This window comes from Amborella trichopoda, chromosome 7, assembly GCF_054954075.1.
Source record: "Amborella trichopoda isolate Santa Cruz 75 chromosome 7, AtrichopodaSantaCruz75HAP2 v2.0, whole genome shotgun sequence".
Classification (NCBI taxonomy): Eukaryota; Viridiplantae; Streptophyta; class Magnoliopsida; order Amborellales; family Amborellaceae; genus Amborella; species Amborella trichopoda.
The window spans coordinates 41,144,621-41,162,820 of NC_142342.1; the positions used below are offsets into that span (position 1 = coordinate 41,144,621).

Genomic DNA, 18,200 nt, shown 5'->3' on the forward strand with positions numbered 1-18,200 from the left:
TTCGCCCACTAACCTGGTGGAAAATGGTCAGGAAGGGCTGCAGCCCTATCAAAATAAGTAAAACCTCAGCCTCACCTCAAAACTCAAGGAAAATTTCAGTTTTAATGTCAAACAACACTTTCAAATCGATTGTCTCAACCTTGACATTTTGGTTGTGAAAAAAGATTAAGATTTCAAGCCCTAAAAAAAAGAAATATATATATATATATATATATATATATATATATATATATATATATATATATATAACACATCTAGACAGTCTATTTTCAAGTTTTATGGATATGCAATATCTGCATTATTTTTTGAACCACAAATTTTGTAATTGATAGTGGAATTGATTTTAGAATTATCGTACGGATTTCCCATGCCCAAAGTCAGGCTTTACTTTTTGTCACGAGGCCTGTGCCTTACAGAAAGTACATCTTAACATTGTTTCGTACTGACTATCAAAATGCCTGTTTCTTTCTTTGAAGTGAAATCCTAAAAATAATGTATATTTGATCAAAATGCATGTTTCTTTCTTTGAAGTGAAATCCTAAAATAATGTATATAACACATCTAGACTGCCTCTTTTCAAATTTTATGGATCCGCAATATCTGCATTATTTTTTGAGCCGCAAATTTTGTAAGAGGTAGTGGAAATTTGATTTTAGAACTATCATAGGGATTTCCCATGCCCAAAGTGAGGCTTTACTTTTTCTCACGAGGCCTAGGCCTTATAGAAACTACATCTTAGCATTGTTTCTTACCGACTATCGTAACTGATCAAAATGCCTGTTTCTTTCTTTGAATGTTGGAAAATGCCCAGCAGTTATGAAATTAAGTACGCAAACCTCAGGAATAAAGCCTTATTTTTAGATATTTATTTATTTTACAATACATAGAGGTTGGTTCTTGGTTGAAAGGGAGAAATTGAAGCAAGGCAGCAGCGGATCTGAGATGCATTGTATTGTTTCATGGCAAATGTAGTACCTGCAAGTCACAAGTAATGCCGTCACCCAATGAACTGGCCAGGGATCTTATGGTAACTCCCAAACATCACGGAAAAAAGGTCTGACTTAAAGAGAGAGAGGTGCTATGGCCATACAAATAAACAGGTGAGAGAGACTGAACATGCGTGGACCTCATCGGACCCCAAAACGTGCAGAAAATGAATTCACACAGCCAAGAGAGAGAGAGAGAGAGAATGTGCTTGGACCTCACAGGACCCCCAAAACATGCTCAGAAAATGGATTCAGAGAGCTTTATAAGGTGTCCCAAACATACTGCAAGAGAGAGGCCACCTTCACTTCGAACCACACCTCTGCAGCATCGACATAACCGCCTCCACTACAATCCCATAATGCTGACCTTTGGCGAGCTCCATCATAGCACAAAGGCATTGAGGCTGAGTACAACCTCTCTAGCAGCCACACCACAAGCATGTGAAACATGGGCATGTGTATCCTGGCTTGCAGGGAGGCATGGCACCATCTTCATCAAAATGCCATCGCATTTGACTGAAACTCTCACCAGAATTGACTTTCCAGTGACCCACGCTGCCAAAAACAAGACAGTTACCGTTAGAAAGAGACCCATATCTGGTCACAAATTTGAAGAGAAACAACAGAGGCTACAAACTTCAGGAGAAACTGAGAACAGCAAAGGCTATGCATTATTCAGTTGGTACTTGGGGCGTATTTATAGAGAGGAAAATTGTATGGAATAAATCGGAGCTGTCAGAAGTGGGACACTTGTAGAACTAGGATTCTCAAAAGATGCATAGTGGGGATACGTCTATTTAACTGCATAACAGATCTGAAAAATAACCCAGATTGCTAATGTGAATTTGCAAACAAAAGGGGCACCTCAGACTGGGCCTAGAGAAAGAGGGGAAAAAGGAAAGAGAAAAATAATAATAAAAATAAGCCACTTGATCTCTCATACCAACAACTAAACATAAAAAGGGCACTGCAAAGGCACAGCGTGCTGTCAAGTACCCATTTAGCTGGAAGCCAATTTTTCAAAAAGTTTTGGGTGTTTGTTCCTCAAAAAGAGCCCAGCTAAATCCTAGGCAACCAGAGGAGAGTTTTGATGGTACGTGGAATGATGGCATCTCTCTCTCTCTCTCTCTCTCTCTCTCTCTCTCTCAATATAAAGTTTATATAGGAAAATTTCATAAATTGTACATGTAGAGACATATACACATGCACAACCCCAAAAAGAAAGAACAGGGAAGTCGGAGTACTTGCATGGTGACCATCATGGATTAGATCATCATCCTCATAGCCTTTTCCCAACTATTTGGGGTCGGTTGCACGAATCCTAATCTGCCTTTTTGCTCCATCAAGGGCAGATTCATGGATTAGATGAAGGAGCTATGTTCATGCAGATCCAATTTCTGTAAACTGATCTTCTGTTTCATCATTGGAGTCCAAAGCATGGGGACCAAGTAGCTTTACTTCCAAAGAGAATAACCTTTTGAAAAATTCATAGGATGCAAAGAAGAGTGCTCCTTGAGAGACATACATAACCAATCTTGGTGTCAATCCCCTGAAAAGCAAGACATGAATCTTATAGCAGAAACCAATATAAATAGTCCACAGAGAGGGAGGGAGGGAGGGAGGGAAGGAGGGGGAGACTATGGAACAGCCGCATTAAGTCAATACCTGTAGAGACCTCTCAAGCCTTCAATCTTTGCTATTTGTTGAAAAGCATGAAAAACACCACCATAATGATCCAATGAGCCAGGAATCTGCAGACCACAACCCCATAAGAAATATTGAAAGTAGACATTTGGTGTACTGCTACAGCATCCAAGTATGTATTAGAGCAAATACATAAATAGGGAAACACAACCAAACCTGAGTTTGTAATCTAGTTTTGATGACATCAAAAGGAGTTGTGAACAATGCAGCAGTTGATCCTGCAAGGCCTCCGAAAACAAGCTGCAAAAAGATGAGTTCAACTCACTGCCAGCTCATTCAATCTACAATTGACTAAGCCCATGTCTGGGGGGGGGGAGAGAGGCTCTTCTGTCATGGAGCTGAGCTAAGACTACTACAGTACAGAACAGAGAAGAAAATAGTAGTTATGTGGTTTTTTCCCAAAAAAAAGGAAATGAAGGGATGCAGAGAGATTGAAATTGCACTTTCATTTTCTTTAAACCCAGATTGAATGAAATCACAGCTTTCTAAGACTGATTAACTTAATCATTCATGAAAATGCTTGATAAGAAACATCATCAAAATCTATGGGGGAAATCTCAACCTCAACAACACAAAAAATGAGCTTTGAATATCAATATCGTGCAATCTAACAAACCAAAATCCATTCCAAAAGCCGGATCATAAAAATATGCATACATAAGAAACAATATACAGTAAACAAACCGTTTGCAGTGTATTGAGCTGCCCACCAGTTTCCTGCCTTGACAATGCCCATTGCTTTAGACTTTCGTAAGTGTAGAACTGCCAAAACGAGAGTAAATTGTAAGTGTTTCTTTCTTCTTAATAAAATTGATAGTATTGCACTACAATATAAGAACAATAAAATATACATCTATTTAAGAAAATTCTAAGCACTTTTTTCATTGATATGTAAACGCCTTCCAAACATGGGCTCCTACAAATACATCATATCAAGAAATAAGAAAATAAGACAAATCAGAACAAACAGAAGGCTACATATGGCATTCTCAAGGCCAAATTCTTCTTTTGATTTCCTAATATTTAATTAAATATTGTTAGATTTAATCAACTGCATTATGCAGTCCTTTCATGCTTTTACAATATGTTTTGTTGTTGTCCTTTGAATTAGCAAGTAAAAGACTACGTCATTGACATCAAATATATAATGCTACAGAATGGTCAGCATCCCCAATATTGAAAGGTAAACAAACCCCAATATTGAAAAGTAAACAAGTTTATACAAGGTGTCAACCTTATATTATAGATGTAAGATGCACCACAAAAAGGTTATTTTGAAGTTGAAAAACCGGCCAATTGATAATCTCGATCTCGAGACATATGGATATGAAAAGAAGAAGGATTTCAAGTCTTAAAATAGTGCATCTTATAACATATTATCTGAACCGTCCATTTTCAAAACTTCTTGGTGTTTATAGATCTTCACAAGTTACTCTGTTTTTTAGCTTTATATTTTATTGTTAGAAGTAAAAATAGATTTTTAGGCCATTGAAGGGTTTCTAGCAGTTGAACTACATCTTTTAGTAAGATTTAGAAGTGCACCATACTTTGATTGTTTAAGGTTCACACCTTACATAAGTCACGCCCCCAATAGATAAACACAGAAAACCACACATTGCGTTGCATTAATCACAACACATCGTAGCCTCTAGTACAAAACCTCAATACTAATTTTGAAAAAAAAAAAATGATGCCTGGATAAAAGTATTAACATGTTCCCACCTTGATAATAGAATGTGGGATATTCCTGCATAGAACTGCACCCCACCCTGCATATAATGAAGACACACCACCTTTTTCAAGAATTCCTATGAATGCCTTCCTGCAATAGAATTAAAAAAAAATGCATGTATTATGAGGGAATATCGAAGACAGGTAAATAAAGTAGAGATAAAATCATAAAAAAGCATGATGTCAAATGAGACATCTGTCTAAATGTCGGTCAAGGAAAAAAATCTACAGCTAATTGAACAAATATGAAGCATCAAAAATATGTTCTGTTTGTCATATCGTAGATGTATTTTGATGGATAACACACAAATATAAAGATCCTAGGGAATTCTATAAAAAAGATTTAGAAATATCATGTGGCTTAGACATGTTCAATCAGGGGATAGAAAGATTCAAAATCGATGCATGATAGCATGCCCATGGTATCCTATTATTATGATGCAAGATTCAATTTTTTGATTTGATTGATTTAGGCCGGAGTTATGGCATGATCTAAGAAGGTGAGGACCTTAAACTTTCCCTTAACCATTCCAAGCTTGGTAAAGGAGGTGGGTTGTGTTAGGTAGGTAGCCAACGTAAAACTTTGTCAAAACTTTCTATGAATCCGGAATATAAGGTATGGGCCCAAAAGGCGTCCTTAATAGAGCAGAATAGCAGATCAAAATTCATGTAGCTAACCCTAATTAGTTGAGAAAAGGCTCTGACGATGATGATAGACCATTTCGACAGTTCGTGGGTGCAAGACCAAGCGATCCTTCATTGCTATTGGATCAATGGCATTCCTCATAGGGTGAGAAGACCAAGGGCCCTGATGTCAAACAATATGGTACTTTCTAGAGGGTTATTAGACCTTCCTTGCATGATTGGTGTCCCTCATTTCCACCCAAACCATAATAACTTCACCATCTTTAGGGGGCGGGCATTTGGGAAAAACAAAGTAGCCATTTCAAAAGATATGACAATCCTTATATCTCAAGAATACAGTAAAGACGCACGATGTAAACTCGCAAAGGAAGAAATTTCGGGAAATAAAGTGGTGGGCCTTCTAGTGGAATGGAAACTGACATTGTTTCGTGATACCTTCTCTCAATGATTAGATATGAGTATATAACATGAACAAATAAACCATGAGTGTCCAACTTTAGAATTCATCCATTCGCAATAACCTTGGCACTAGCACATCCTAATCAGCATACTCTGTGTAGAAGAATCCTTTCAATATATGGGAATCTCTCTACACAGAACAAAGAAAATATATTATGTGTATTCAACATTGCAGGTCATATATGCATTCATGTAGCGTGTGAAGGGAAAAGTAAATTTGACTAACCATGATCACAAAACCTTCATCTTAAGGCAAACCTTTTACATATCACCATGGAAGGTGCCAGATTAGCTCTCTAACATGCTAAAATTGAAGTTATCGCCATGTGGAGGCCCATGAGCATGTTGGCATGTGAGCATCTACAGTATGAAGAACACTACTGATAAGCAAAGAACATTTATGGTGGATACTTTTTCGATAAGTAATACTTATGGTGGATACTAGATTCCATCAATGTGTCTTCTGTGCCTTCTTTCTCTTATATGACACTAGTTTCTACCAATCTTCTTGTGACCAGACTGGACCCTACTAGACCTCAAGCTGCCCCAAGCTGCCCCAAGTATGGCCTTTCAATCAGGAAAACAAGGCAATATAAGTTAAATAGCATGAGATAGCCAGTCAGCTCTTTGATAATCATTTCAACAGGTTCTGAGACAAAGGCTTAGCTTTACTGGGTCTGGATTTAGCCCCTGTTTGAATGTGCTGATAATCATTTAAGAAAAATAGCTTTGCAACCTTTATGAGCAATCCTGGATAATCTTTTCTTTAAATCTTGCAGAAATTTTGATGTTGTCCTGCAATAGTGATGGACCAAGCTGGAACCTTTTATCACTTCTAAATGTGTGGACTAAAAAAAAGGCATTATTCCTAAAATTTCATTCGTCCAAACAGGCCTTAGATTATTTCATCGGTTTTTTTTACATCAGTCAATTATATAAGGGGATTCTCTCAATGTCCTTAGTTGCACTCAAAAAGAATCTGGCTTTTCACGTAAGCTAGTGAACCTATGGAGGAAGCCAACGACGTACTCCAGCTAGTTGAGATCTCTATCATATCTGAAAGGTAAGCCAATGGTGACAGTTCGCCTAACAAAAGACATTGCAGACTACTTGCCCGCCAATTCAAGACCCCCTCTCAATTTTTGTTTTTGGGCTCTCTGTCTTCTTTATCTGTCTTCACAAAACCAATATGCATCTGTATGTCTGTATACACAAGGGCAACTAGATGTGCACATACTCGTATAAATCATACGCTTTTTCGTTTAATTGGCAAAACATATATAACAAACAAAAGACCAATTTATGTTATTTATCAATGAAGGCTGGTTAGTTTTATCAAGATCCCAAACTCATATAAATGATACAAATTACCCAAAGCCATGTTAAATTTTGAAACTGAACCAGAGCAGAGAGACTTCAAGTGACACAGAAAAGTTTACATCAAAGCTTATCCCCTTCCGTCTTTTACTTTTTAAGAAAGAATCATGTCAAACTGGCCAATAGGGCTTGAATCTGCCCGCTTGACCATATCAAGTTGAACCACTCTTTTTTTGATGCATTTAAATGCACAATACATACTCAAGCTTGCCCCAACCAGTAGACACATGCACAGTTGCACACAGTGACATACTTGTTACTGCCATGTGTTGCATTGAAAAAAAGAGGTAAAGATAAAGCAATATCTTAAAGCTAATGAAATGAAGTTATTTGAATGCATCAAATACAATCAAACAAAGAATAAATAACATCACAACATGAACCACAAATTAGTTTTACAGAACCTCATTTCTGAAAATTGAGGTCATAGACAAGTCTTGTTTGTGATCTTTGTATGTCTCAATCAATAACTCAACTAATAGGTCCCAGGATATGGTCTGGAACTACAGTTCCATGGTTCAACAAGCTTTCTATCGGAGGATTCCCAAAACATGGGAATCAACACAGCTAGGTTGACATGGAGCACTTACCTGGAAAGCACTAACTGTTCATCTAAAGCAGTTTTCATGTCTTTCCATGGATGAAGTGGTTGTTCCAATGAACATGATAAACAAAACTATACGGTTGGTAAGAATTCCAACAACCTGACACATGCAGTACAAATGAAGCTCCTACAGGACAATAAAATGATTTCAAGTACCTGCTATGACAAGAAAATAATCCATACCAAATACTAAATCAACGACCCATAAGAATCAGACAGATCTGAAACAATAAATACTGAGTAAAACCATAGGCAACAGAAGGACAACATTCAGACCAGAAGACAATTCCAAAAGGGTATGCAAGTGCCAAGCTAAACCATAGAAACGAAAGAACACAGTCACATCTCATCATTAAGTTGACCCAGAGTGTCAATAGCCAATAGAATATTCTGCAGTAGCAAATCCAACAGCAAAATGAAGACAGAATGGTTTACCAGCACGTATGATAGTGAGAACCAATTTGCATCTGTTGCTTAATACGTTCACTTGGAGTAAAAATAAAAGAGGTTGCAATACTTGCAGAGCCGCCCGCAACACAATGTGCAAGAGAATGATATCCCTGTATGAGATAGATGGAATTAAAGCAGCAAGCAAAAGCCTATAAATGAAGTGGGGACCTATTTCTTTCAATTAGTAATACAAATGAAGTTTCCAAATACTGATCATGTGCATTTTAAAAGGAATGGGAAAAGTGCATATCACTTGAAAGACCAAGCTATATTATAAATAGTTTTGAAGGTTCCTTTTTAGGTTGTGCTGGGTAAGATAATTTTAAGCTTTAACTACCACAATGCTACCAGAGAGAGTTCCAAGAAAGGTGAACAAAAAATCACCTTTGGCAATAGAGGCAATAGATGTTCCTTGATGGTTTCATAAGTGAAGGTGTAAACTGCAGATATGGGTGCAGAAGATGCAAGATTGCTGCCAATGCCTCTGTACAGTCCTGTTACTCCTGTAACCAAAATACAAGCCACTCCTAAGGTCAAAAAATAAGAGAGTATTTCAACAAATATTATAGATGAAGACTCATGAAAATGGCCCTATAGTAAGTGACTCAATCTCAAGAGCCCCCATTAGATAGCAAATATCTAAGAAATTGCAATTATGAAAAACTGATACCTCTTTCAGATACTATTGAGCCAAGAATATGACCAATGGACTTCTGTTCCACCCTGCCTGACTGAATAACAGTTTTAAGGGTATCAACAGGATGAAGCCAAAGGCTAACAAAAACTCCAGCCAAGGCTCCTGCAATAGCATGCACTTGCTGTACATGAGCTGTGTTAGCTCTCTCCAATATAGAATTACTAAGAACCGGTAGTGGCACAGTCTCAAGGACAAGCTCCCCTTTGAATTGTCTTTTTGTATTCTTACATACACTGGTATTTTTCTTGCAGTTATATTTCTCCAATGACCCAGGGACAGAGATAGGCTCTACCATATTCAAGGATCTACCAAATGCGTCGGATGAACTGTGAGATCCAATAGAATGCTGCACCTTCTCTTTTGATTCCAGACTCTCACTTGAAATTGCATCTCCAACTTTAAAATTTTCTGAAGTGGAGTTTATAGAAGCACTTTGTACGTCAGACTCATTCAGACTGGTAATAGGTTTCACATGAACATAATAATTTTCAGGTGTAAATGAATTTGGGGAAGATGAAACATAGGAAAATCTAATGCTCCTCAAACCAAGCATTGTTGATATCTCTACAGGTCCATGAGGCATGTTGCCTGCATTATAACTCCAGAAAAATGACTCACTCTTTTTTCCAGTGCATAAAGCAAACAAGGACTTATTCTTTAAAACTTTCAAAAGCTCAAAATCTGAAGTCAAAGTACGTGGAGATGAGCTTGTACAATTTGAATCGGTATGAGGATCTTTGATATCAGCAGATAAAGATGCTTTGGTCTCAATTCCACCAAAAGAATATGGCAAAGTTTTCTTCAAATCTCTTATATCCTCTTTATGTTTTAGTTGTATCCCAATACTAGAGTAAGGGTTCCTCTTATCTCCACAGCCACTATCTCTTGCATTAGATCGTGGCTGAGATATTGAGGACGGCTCAGATAGAAAGCCCCAAATGACCTGGAATGCAGACACAACCTCAGAGGTACTGAGTATTTTGCTAGGATGACCGGGTTCAGAGATGCATTCATTGGTTTCTGATTTCGAACCTGAGACAAGATGGAAATTATCCTCATTTCCAGTATCAGAAATCTTAGTCAATGTTATGCTGTGTGGATCCCATCTATATTTAATTGAAGGTCGACCATTTCTAGATGGTTTTTTCACTCCAGCCATTGTCCTTCAAATCTTCCGCGATAAAATCTCTTACTAACTTTCTTCTTTTATCCTTTTATGGATGAGTTTCAGGACCAACTCTAGTATCAATACAGTGTGAAAATCTCCTGCGGGTCCTAGCTGCATTCATAAGACAACATCGGGTATACATAAGATTTATAAGGTCGGGTAACTTAGTTCAAAAAAAAGAGAAAAAAGTAAATTAAAGTCAAAACTATCACTGCTTCAAAAAAAAAGAAAAGTATGAGTTGGTAAAAGAAATGATCTAGAAAAGTGCAGAAACGATGTAGAAAACTGCTCCCAAATCTAGGAGAAAGTGCAGAAATGTTCAGTTTGTCAATTTCTCTCTCTCGCTCTTGTGCCAAATTTGTGACATAGATATTAGATTATAAACATTCTATTCCTCCTAGGTGTAAACAAAAACATCAACAAAAAATACAAGAACTTGTAAACAATAGTACTAAAAAAAGAAAAAAAGAGCGAGTGACTCTGAGGATAACCAAATATGAAATGTTTCATCAAATGAATCCAAAATCCAGTAACAATTTTGTCATGAATAATCAAATCATATCAATGTAACCAGAGATACAACTCCAGCATCAATGAATGGATCCGAACAAAAGTTAACCATGATATACACAAGATGCATTACCCAGAGCAATGAAACAAAAAGTGCAGCAATTTATGAAACACAATACTTCATTCTTAAATATATCAGAGTTTGAGCACAAATCAAATACCTGGCAAGCTCCAAACTTTTCCCCCATTAAACTGCACACGAAGAACCTTGGTTCACTATTTCACATTTCGAGCAAAAACCAACTGTCAGTTCAAATCCTAGGGGTCCGAGTAAACGCTGAAAATGAAACGAAGGATTTAGGGTTTACAGGAGCTGGGATTTCAACTTCTGCAAAGTGAATAAATAAATAAACAATTTAAGGTTTTGAGATGAAGCAATCAAGCTAACAGTGAACAAAATTAGGGTTTTAGGGTTTTAAGGCGCTCAATCAGGGATTATATACGTAATGGAGAGGAAGGCTTCGCCAGCTAGAACGTAGCCGTGCACGAAACGAGCAAATAACGGGCCGCGATTTGGACGGTTGGAATTTGTGGTGGGGCCAAAAACCCTAATCAGTCCACCTTAGACAGAAGAAAAATATTTATTTTATAAAAAAGAATTTCCTAATTTTTAGAACAGTGTTCCCTTTGACTTTGAAGAGCATCTTCCGGCACCAAAGAACCCGTCAACAGGGTTGATTAATAACATTTTACTATCCTAAAGAAAGTCTTAAAACCCAAATGCACCCACCCTTTTCTCTCTCCCTCTAATCCTAGAGCCAGAGGCCTACTATCAAAGTGGGAGTTATTCATTTTTCACCTCAAAAGTGGCAGATAAATCTTAAGATACCAAATTATCTTTCTCGTTTTTGACATTGAAAAACCCAATTGTTAAAACTAGCGGGGCCGCCATTGCTGGCGAATTACTGCTCCTTATACAGTGTGAGAGACACATCAAAGGAGGTGAAAGATGAGCAAGCCGCAGCTGTGATGAATGCGGCGAGGGCGAAGATATCAGATGAAGAGGGAGGTGACTGGATTTGGAGGTGAAGATGGTTGGGGCGGAAGAAGGTGGAGACCATAAAGGCCGTTGACTCTGAGATTGCGGCCATCACCTTGGAGATTATGTAAAAGGGTATGGACAAGAAACTGGGTTTGGTGATAGCTAATTCACCGCACCTATATTACTCATATAGAAAATTGGCTTTTTGTAAAAGCAAGAAATTGGTATTTTTATAAGAGAAGATGAGCAATATTTTTATGAGTTGGTTAACTTCCATTTTTAACGAGAGAAAATCTCTATGTTACTCTCGGAGTTATCTTTTCAATAGCGGTATTGTGGTGGGAAAGAAGATGTTGATATGTAATTGAAGCGATGAGAAAGATGATGTTGATATGTAATCTTCAATGTGATAGTAGATTTATAGTTGCCGAGACCGATGTAGGCTTACAGGGTGAACCACGTAAATCGTGTGTTGTTGTGGTGTGATTTTTATCTTTGCCTTATTTCTCGTATTTGATTTAATTTGCATTTAATCAATCTTGTACACGATCTTGGGTGGAATTTCGGTTCTACAAGCTAAGGGTTCCTGAAAACCCTACAACTTACTGGTGTATTGAGACTAGTTTAGTGCTTTCTTCTTCCTTTCTCTCTCTCTCTAACTGGTTCGTGAATGAAGGGTGAGGCTTTGGCAACCCATGGTTGAAGAAATGTACATGGAGGAAATGAAAGAACATGAACAAAAGGGATTTGATGAAAAACAATCGTATTCTCAAGCGTAAAGATGACTCCTGACACTAAGCTTTTGGGTCATGCCTAGACCCCTCTGTAAATTTTTGAGCAGAGCACCTAGTGTCTCTTTAGATATGTATAATTCTAAATGAAAAAGAGAGAAAAGGGGGCGTTGGGGGAGAGACGAGATAGAGAATGCATTAGGGCTTTGGGGGAGAGAGGATGTCACAGAGATACCGAGGTGGGCCCATGGGAGGTAGACGGCCCATGAGAAGGAAATGAGGTGGGCCCATGGGAGGGAGAGGGCCCATGAGAAGGAAATGAGAAAAACGGTGGGTGCATTTGGGATTTGGATTTTTATTTAAGATAGCATAATGTCATCATACGGGGATCACCACTATCGAGGGGTTGCAATAAATGTTTTTTAATACTTTAGTGCCACAAGGTAGTCTTCAAAGTTCAGGGGACATTGGAAAATTGTTCTAAAAAATATAATCTATAAAAATATTTTTCTAAAACTATATATATATATTTTTTATTATCACGCAAGAAAGGGCGTGAATCTCAATTACATATGGGTAGCAATGGCTTTGGGTTGGGTCAACCGAAAAAATGATTTGGAACCTGGACCAAGATTCTAAGAGCAACCCACCAGTTCAACCCAGATTATTGAATCTAGGCTGATCTGTCTGTCACGACTACATTTCGCATTTTAATTTTAATTTTTTTCTACAAATTCAAATAACTTGAAATTTTATGTGTGTATTTTTCAAAAATAGAAATCTAATATAAATATCAAAAAATAATAATTTACAAGAAATGAATTAATCAAAATACCCTTAAAATGTATTTTAGTTAATTTATTTTTTGTGAATTATTTTTAAAATATTTTTATTAGATGCACCTTGATAAGAAGAATGAACGCGTAATATTTTAAACTAAAGCAACTTTTGAAGTTATTGACTCTTTTCTTGTATTTTTCAAAGAAGCCATTTATTTTGGAAGAAACTGGCTATACCTTAATGATGTGTTTCTTCAAGAGCCTAAGTATTTCTTATTATTTTGCTTTATTACATTTGATGTGCAAGATCTCTGATTTACCTTTTTAATGTATATGTTGGGGACTTATTGATAAATAAAATCATAAATAGGGATGATAGATATCTTTTGGTCTTTGGATTGAAAGATGATTCTATTCTTCTATACTAGTACATTAATTTACTTTGTTGATTATGTATTATTTTATGCAGCTTATCAAGCCAGCTTTCAGAATTTTTTCTGACAAGAGCTCAAAATGTTTCTTTCTATTGCTTCGGGGGATTCATAGCATCAAAAGACACTTTGATAGCAGCAACAGGTGGACACCAAATTGTGTAAATTGTGTAACAGGTGGAGACTCATAGCATCGATGGGGACATTTTATGGCTGTGTACATTGAAGTCCTGAAATTGTGTAAATTGGTCTAGAGACCAAACTTTATCTTTTTAGGAAAAGTTTATGGTTGTTAATTTGAGCTGAACCTGTTGGTTTCAAGTCTTTTTTTTCCCTCTTCCTTCTCATGGGTATGTTGAATGCATATGCCAAGATTTTAATTGGTTCTCTCTCTATATGCAATGTGTTGAATGCTGAAGTTTTGCTTGTAGCATGTATATACTTATTTTTCATATATGGATGGGGATGAATTTCAGAATGTGTATGGCTTTGTTTGTAGCATGTATGTACTTCTTTTTCTATATGCAATGGTTTTCTGTTCTTTAGTTTTTCTTGAGAGAGAGAAAGACCCATTTATCACTCTTATATTGTAGAGACCCAATTTTCTTAGTATTCCGTAGAGAGAGAAACCTCATTGCTCTTTATTTTGTTTAGTTTAAAGCTTGTGATGATGCATGGTAAGAAGTTGAGCTCAGAGAAAACCATATCAGAAATTTTTTATCTTTTTTTTTTTTGTTGTTTGAAGACAATGGATATTTGAGGTTTAATATTTAGAGATGTAATATTCACTGGTTTGGTGTCATTCTTTCTCTATTTATAATATTTTCCATTTACAAACCCGATTGGGTTTCGTTTGAAACCATTTTTGGAGTGGTATGATTTGGGATGTTATCTCACTCTGTAAATGGATTTGAACTTGTTTGTTTTTTTTTTTTTTTTTCTTTTTCAATTTTCAGTAGTTTTTTTGTTTGAGTTTATTCATTTTTCATAACCAGCAGAGAAATAAGGGCAGAATTCCTAATTTAGTCACCATGAGACCCTCTGATCGCAGAGGGCCTGTAAAGACTTTTATCTTACTAAGATCGAGGGAGTGTCGGGGGCCACAATTGCAATGGAGCTTCTATTATGGAAAACATTTTGGATGGGCTTTGACATTATGAGTAGTTGTAATAATGGATTGAGTTGGTTAGAGTCAGTTTTCTATGTAATTTGGCAATTGGGTTAGAGTCAGTTTTCTATTGCATTCTGAAACCTTTAAAGCTTCCGCCTGCAAACAAACAGAAGGGGTGGAGCTGTCAAGATGCATATACAAGTCACAATGCATAAAAGTAACATTCCTTAGCTTTCATTAATCCTTTGAGTGCTTAATGTGGTGAGGCCCAATGACATTTTCCTTTCGTTTCCTGACATGGAAAGTTTTGCCATGCCAATGGTATGATGAACTCGACAGTTTTTTATAAATCTAAATGTGATTTGAAGCATATGCTACCTTTTCTAGGCTAGTGGCGTATTGTTTAATATGACTATCGACAAAGGCACCTTATGATATAATCTGATCTCATAATTAAAATAACAAATAGATGAGCTAGAACCTACATGTGATATTAACGATAGATGTATTTGGTGCAATAACAAGTGAATCTTTTACTTGGTTCTTTTAGCAAAGAAATAAGGCACATAATCCTTAATTTAATCACCATGCAACCATCTCAAAACTTAATACACCAACTCTCAAACCATATTAGATCATTAAGAAACACATTTGTTCTCACAGATCTATCTAAAGATGCATCAAACAGATGAAGAATAAAATATCCAAAAACAACTAGGCATCACTATGCCAATCGAGCTATCACCATTCAAAGTACTTAAGAATATCTGATGCTCGAGCACTATAAAACTCAAAGGTATACCAAATCATTCACGATGTAGTATAAGCAAGTAAAGTGTTCACCGTTCAAACCACAAAACCACCAAAAGTTAAGTGTACATATATATATATATATATATATATATATATATATATATATATATATATATATATATATATATATATATATATATATATATATATATATATATATACCATAAAACATATACCCATTCCTTTTACAAAAAAAAGGAGGGCAAACATCATTGTTATTAATAAAATTACAGATATGAGAAAAAAAATTTGAACATCTACTTTCTCCAGGACCATAGCAACAGATTTACGCTTCTCCATCTCAGACATAGATCATCTACTCCATCAGCAATACAAGCATCTAGCCTTTGAGACACGAACCTTTTAACTACATGCTTCCTTTCTTCACCTAGAATTTCATCACACCTGAAATAAGTATTGTATACAATAAGACCATTTACATTAAGGACGAACATTAATAGTCAAAATATTTAACCAATCTGATTATTAAATAAATAGTCAAGGCTCAAGGAAATACATGATTGGTGCAATGTAACACAAGTACACATAGAGAACTCCTCCCTCTCCTGCAATGCATAAGTTAGGAGTGCAGCAGTGCCCCCACCCAAAGAGTGTTCAACAACCTAAATATATGCAGGTGAGTATGTTAGATCCATTTTAATTTCAATGTTAAAGAGAAACCTATCAATTCCTGCAAGTGGTGATAATAAAAAAAAATTACCAGCCCAACACTAAACAAATATTTCCATTTCATTAAACAACCAATGCAAGAATCAGCAACAAATTGGACAATAAAAGAGATCCAAACAAGTTTTAAACCTTCTCACATGACAATAAATGTCCATGACAAATTTTTTTAAGGAATTCTTTTAAATTTTAAAGTACACCAAAAGGTTCATAGGAAGTTCCATTAATTATTCTCGCAGAACCTTGGCCGTTAAAGCAGTTATTTACTCGATGAAATAAGAATATTCAATCAAGCAATGAAAGACTCAAAGGACCCAAGCGCACAAAATTCTTCTCCAGTGCTAGAGTTCCTGTGCCTAAATAAAGTGATTCCTAGGAAATTCCTACTTTCCATCAGCCCCAGACATGGCCATAAATTCAACTTCCACCCCAACAGAAAACCATGGTTTCAATCTAGCCTGTAAGAAAGAAACTTGGAATATTCTGAACTACATTTAAAATGTTGGGGAGCATTCAGAAAGAAAATGAAAACAAGAAGAAAATATCTTATATATCTAACCTATAAAATTGAAATTGGGCACGAGAGAGGTGGCTTCAAGAAGATTCAGAGTCATAACTGAACAAGAACCCTTTTGTCAAATATACCAGTCGAATTATTATTGGTACTTGGCATTGGTATGAAATGTGTCAGAAAATTTTGTGATATGCTTCTCTAGTTCTAAACAACGTTATGCATATGACAGAAGCCCCTTTGCTCACCTATATGGACTTTATTTTCAATAGTTCATTTTTGGTACATGATAGAGATATCTTCCGTTATTTAAAAAGTCATATTTGATCCGTATAGTATATAGGAATCCCATATCCATACTCAAATATCTCGTGTTCTCAACCAGCTAAAAAGCTAGGATAAAACCAATTGGTGCTAATGTTTAAAAGTTATTATGTAATCGATTAGTAATCACATGTAACTTCTTCAAAAACATCTAATGTTATTCATACAAAAAATGGCATAATTCAACTGAATCTTTTGGCCGTCTTCATATCATGTGATTCCCATATACATTCATGACTATAATATTTCTAGCTATTGCAAAATATGACCAATCCATAAAATGTGAGGAACCACATGTGCTAGTAGATTTAAAATTTTACATTAAGGCCACCAACAATATTTGTTTCAGACAAATGAGAAGTAAGCTGTGGACCATCTGGATAGCCCTTTTTTAGCCGTAGCAATAAAAATTTTGCTCATATTGGGTTTTCCACATTTGGGGATTTGGGAGAGTGAAAACCAGAGGGAGAGATGGAAATAGAAGCACCCGAGGGTTTGCTCTGTATTTGGGATATCCAAGAAACGAGGACAAAATCTGAGCAAAAATTGCTGTAAAATTGGTTTGTATTTGGGACATTTTTTGCCTACATTTTTTTATAGCAATTTTTATCGAGATTGGGTTTTGCTCATTTGGGGATTTGGGAGTTTTGGTGTAACTCGATAGTGAAAACCAGAGGGAGAGATGGAAATAGAAGCACGAGAGAGAGAGAGAGAGAGAGCCCATACCTTGACAAGGGGAACCCTTCTATGCGAGATCTGCGGATGCCTTATGTGGGAGAGATAAACTTCATAAGAGAGCAACAAGAGGAGAGATGAGCTTCATTTTGTGCAGTGAGAGGAAAGAGAAGTTTCAGAGCAACGAGAGTAGAGAGTTCATTTTGTGCAATGAGAAGAGAGAGTTCATTTTGTGCAGTGAGAGAAGAGAGAAGTTTCAGAGCAGCGAGAGGAGAGAGATTTGGGTCATTTTTGGTTGAGAGGAGAGAATATATAGGGAGAGCGAGAGGAGAGATATGCTTCAGAGAGCGTACGCTGCACACAGGGAGCGTACATTTGTCAGCGCCCTTTCGTACAACGTTGATCTTGTCGAATTTATTAACTTTTCAAACTTCATTCGGCGGTATCGCATCGTGGCCTTCGGATTAGGAAAGTTAAATTAGCGCCGGTGGGAGCAGCTGAACCATATGAGCGAGGCGGAAAATTCCATATATATATATACTCCGGCTAGATTACATGATTTCTTCTTTAGCCCAAGGCTTAGTTTTCAGGACCATCACTAAGCCCATTGCAGCCTAACAAAAGGAAAATGTATAATGGCATTGATAAGTATGATCATGTAACAAAGTATGTTTCATAAGGAATTCAATAAGTGGTTTAACAATGTTGTAAGTGTATCAAAATAAGTAAAGCCTCACTTCATTCATCGAAAATTTGCAATTCAAG

The 18,200-nt window shown here is 36.5% G+C and overlaps 1 protein-coding gene across 13 annotated transcripts; it reads right to left on the reverse strand.

The window, feature by feature from the left end:
- Positions 1-840: 840 nt before the first annotated feature.
- On the reverse strand, positions 841-11,522 carry LOC18422881 (Mitochondrial substrate carrier family protein). Of its 13 annotated transcripts, none has more exons than XM_088871379.1 (11): positions 10,553-11,522; positions 8,627-9,932; positions 8,341-8,459; positions 7,942-8,066; positions 4,413-4,512; positions 3,375-3,452; positions 2,847-2,930; positions 2,652-2,737; positions 2,235-2,535; positions 1,202-1,541; positions 841-975 (listed from the first exon to the last, which is right to left on the reverse strand). In XM_088871379.1, exons 2-9 carry the CDS (start codon positions 9,810-9,812, stop codon positions 2,367-2,369), a joined length of 1,947 nt encoding a protein of 648 aa, XP_088727505.1. In that variant the 5' UTR covers positions 9,813-9,932; positions 10,553-11,522; the 3' UTR covers positions 841-975; positions 1,202-1,541; positions 2,235-2,366. The 13 variants fall into 13 exon arrangements, with proteins under 13 accessions (XP_088727505.1, XP_088727509.1, XP_088727510.1 ...); XM_088871383.1 differs by having other exon boundaries at positions 1,270-1,541; positions 3,401-3,452; positions 10,553-11,521; XM_088871384.1 differs by having other exon boundaries at positions 1,270-1,541; positions 2,231-2,535; positions 3,401-3,452; positions 10,553-11,521.
- Between the last annotated feature and the right edge of the window lie 6,678 nt (positions 11,523-18,200).

Excerpts from the sequence above, each read along its gene's own strand:
- LOC18422881 (XM_088871379.1), bottom strand. The coding sequence starts at position 9,812 with ATGGCTGGAGTGAAAAAACCATCTAGAAATGGTCGACCTTCAATTAAA. Across the intron at positions 8,460-8,626 it reads CTCAATAGTATCTGAAAGAG|GAGTAACAGGACTGTACAGA; the intron begins GTATCAGTTTTT and ends TTTTGGTTACAG. Across the intron at positions 8,067-8,340 it reads TATTGCCTCTATTGCCAAAG|GGATATCATTCTCTTGCACA; the intron begins GTGATTTTTTGT and ends TATCTCATACAG.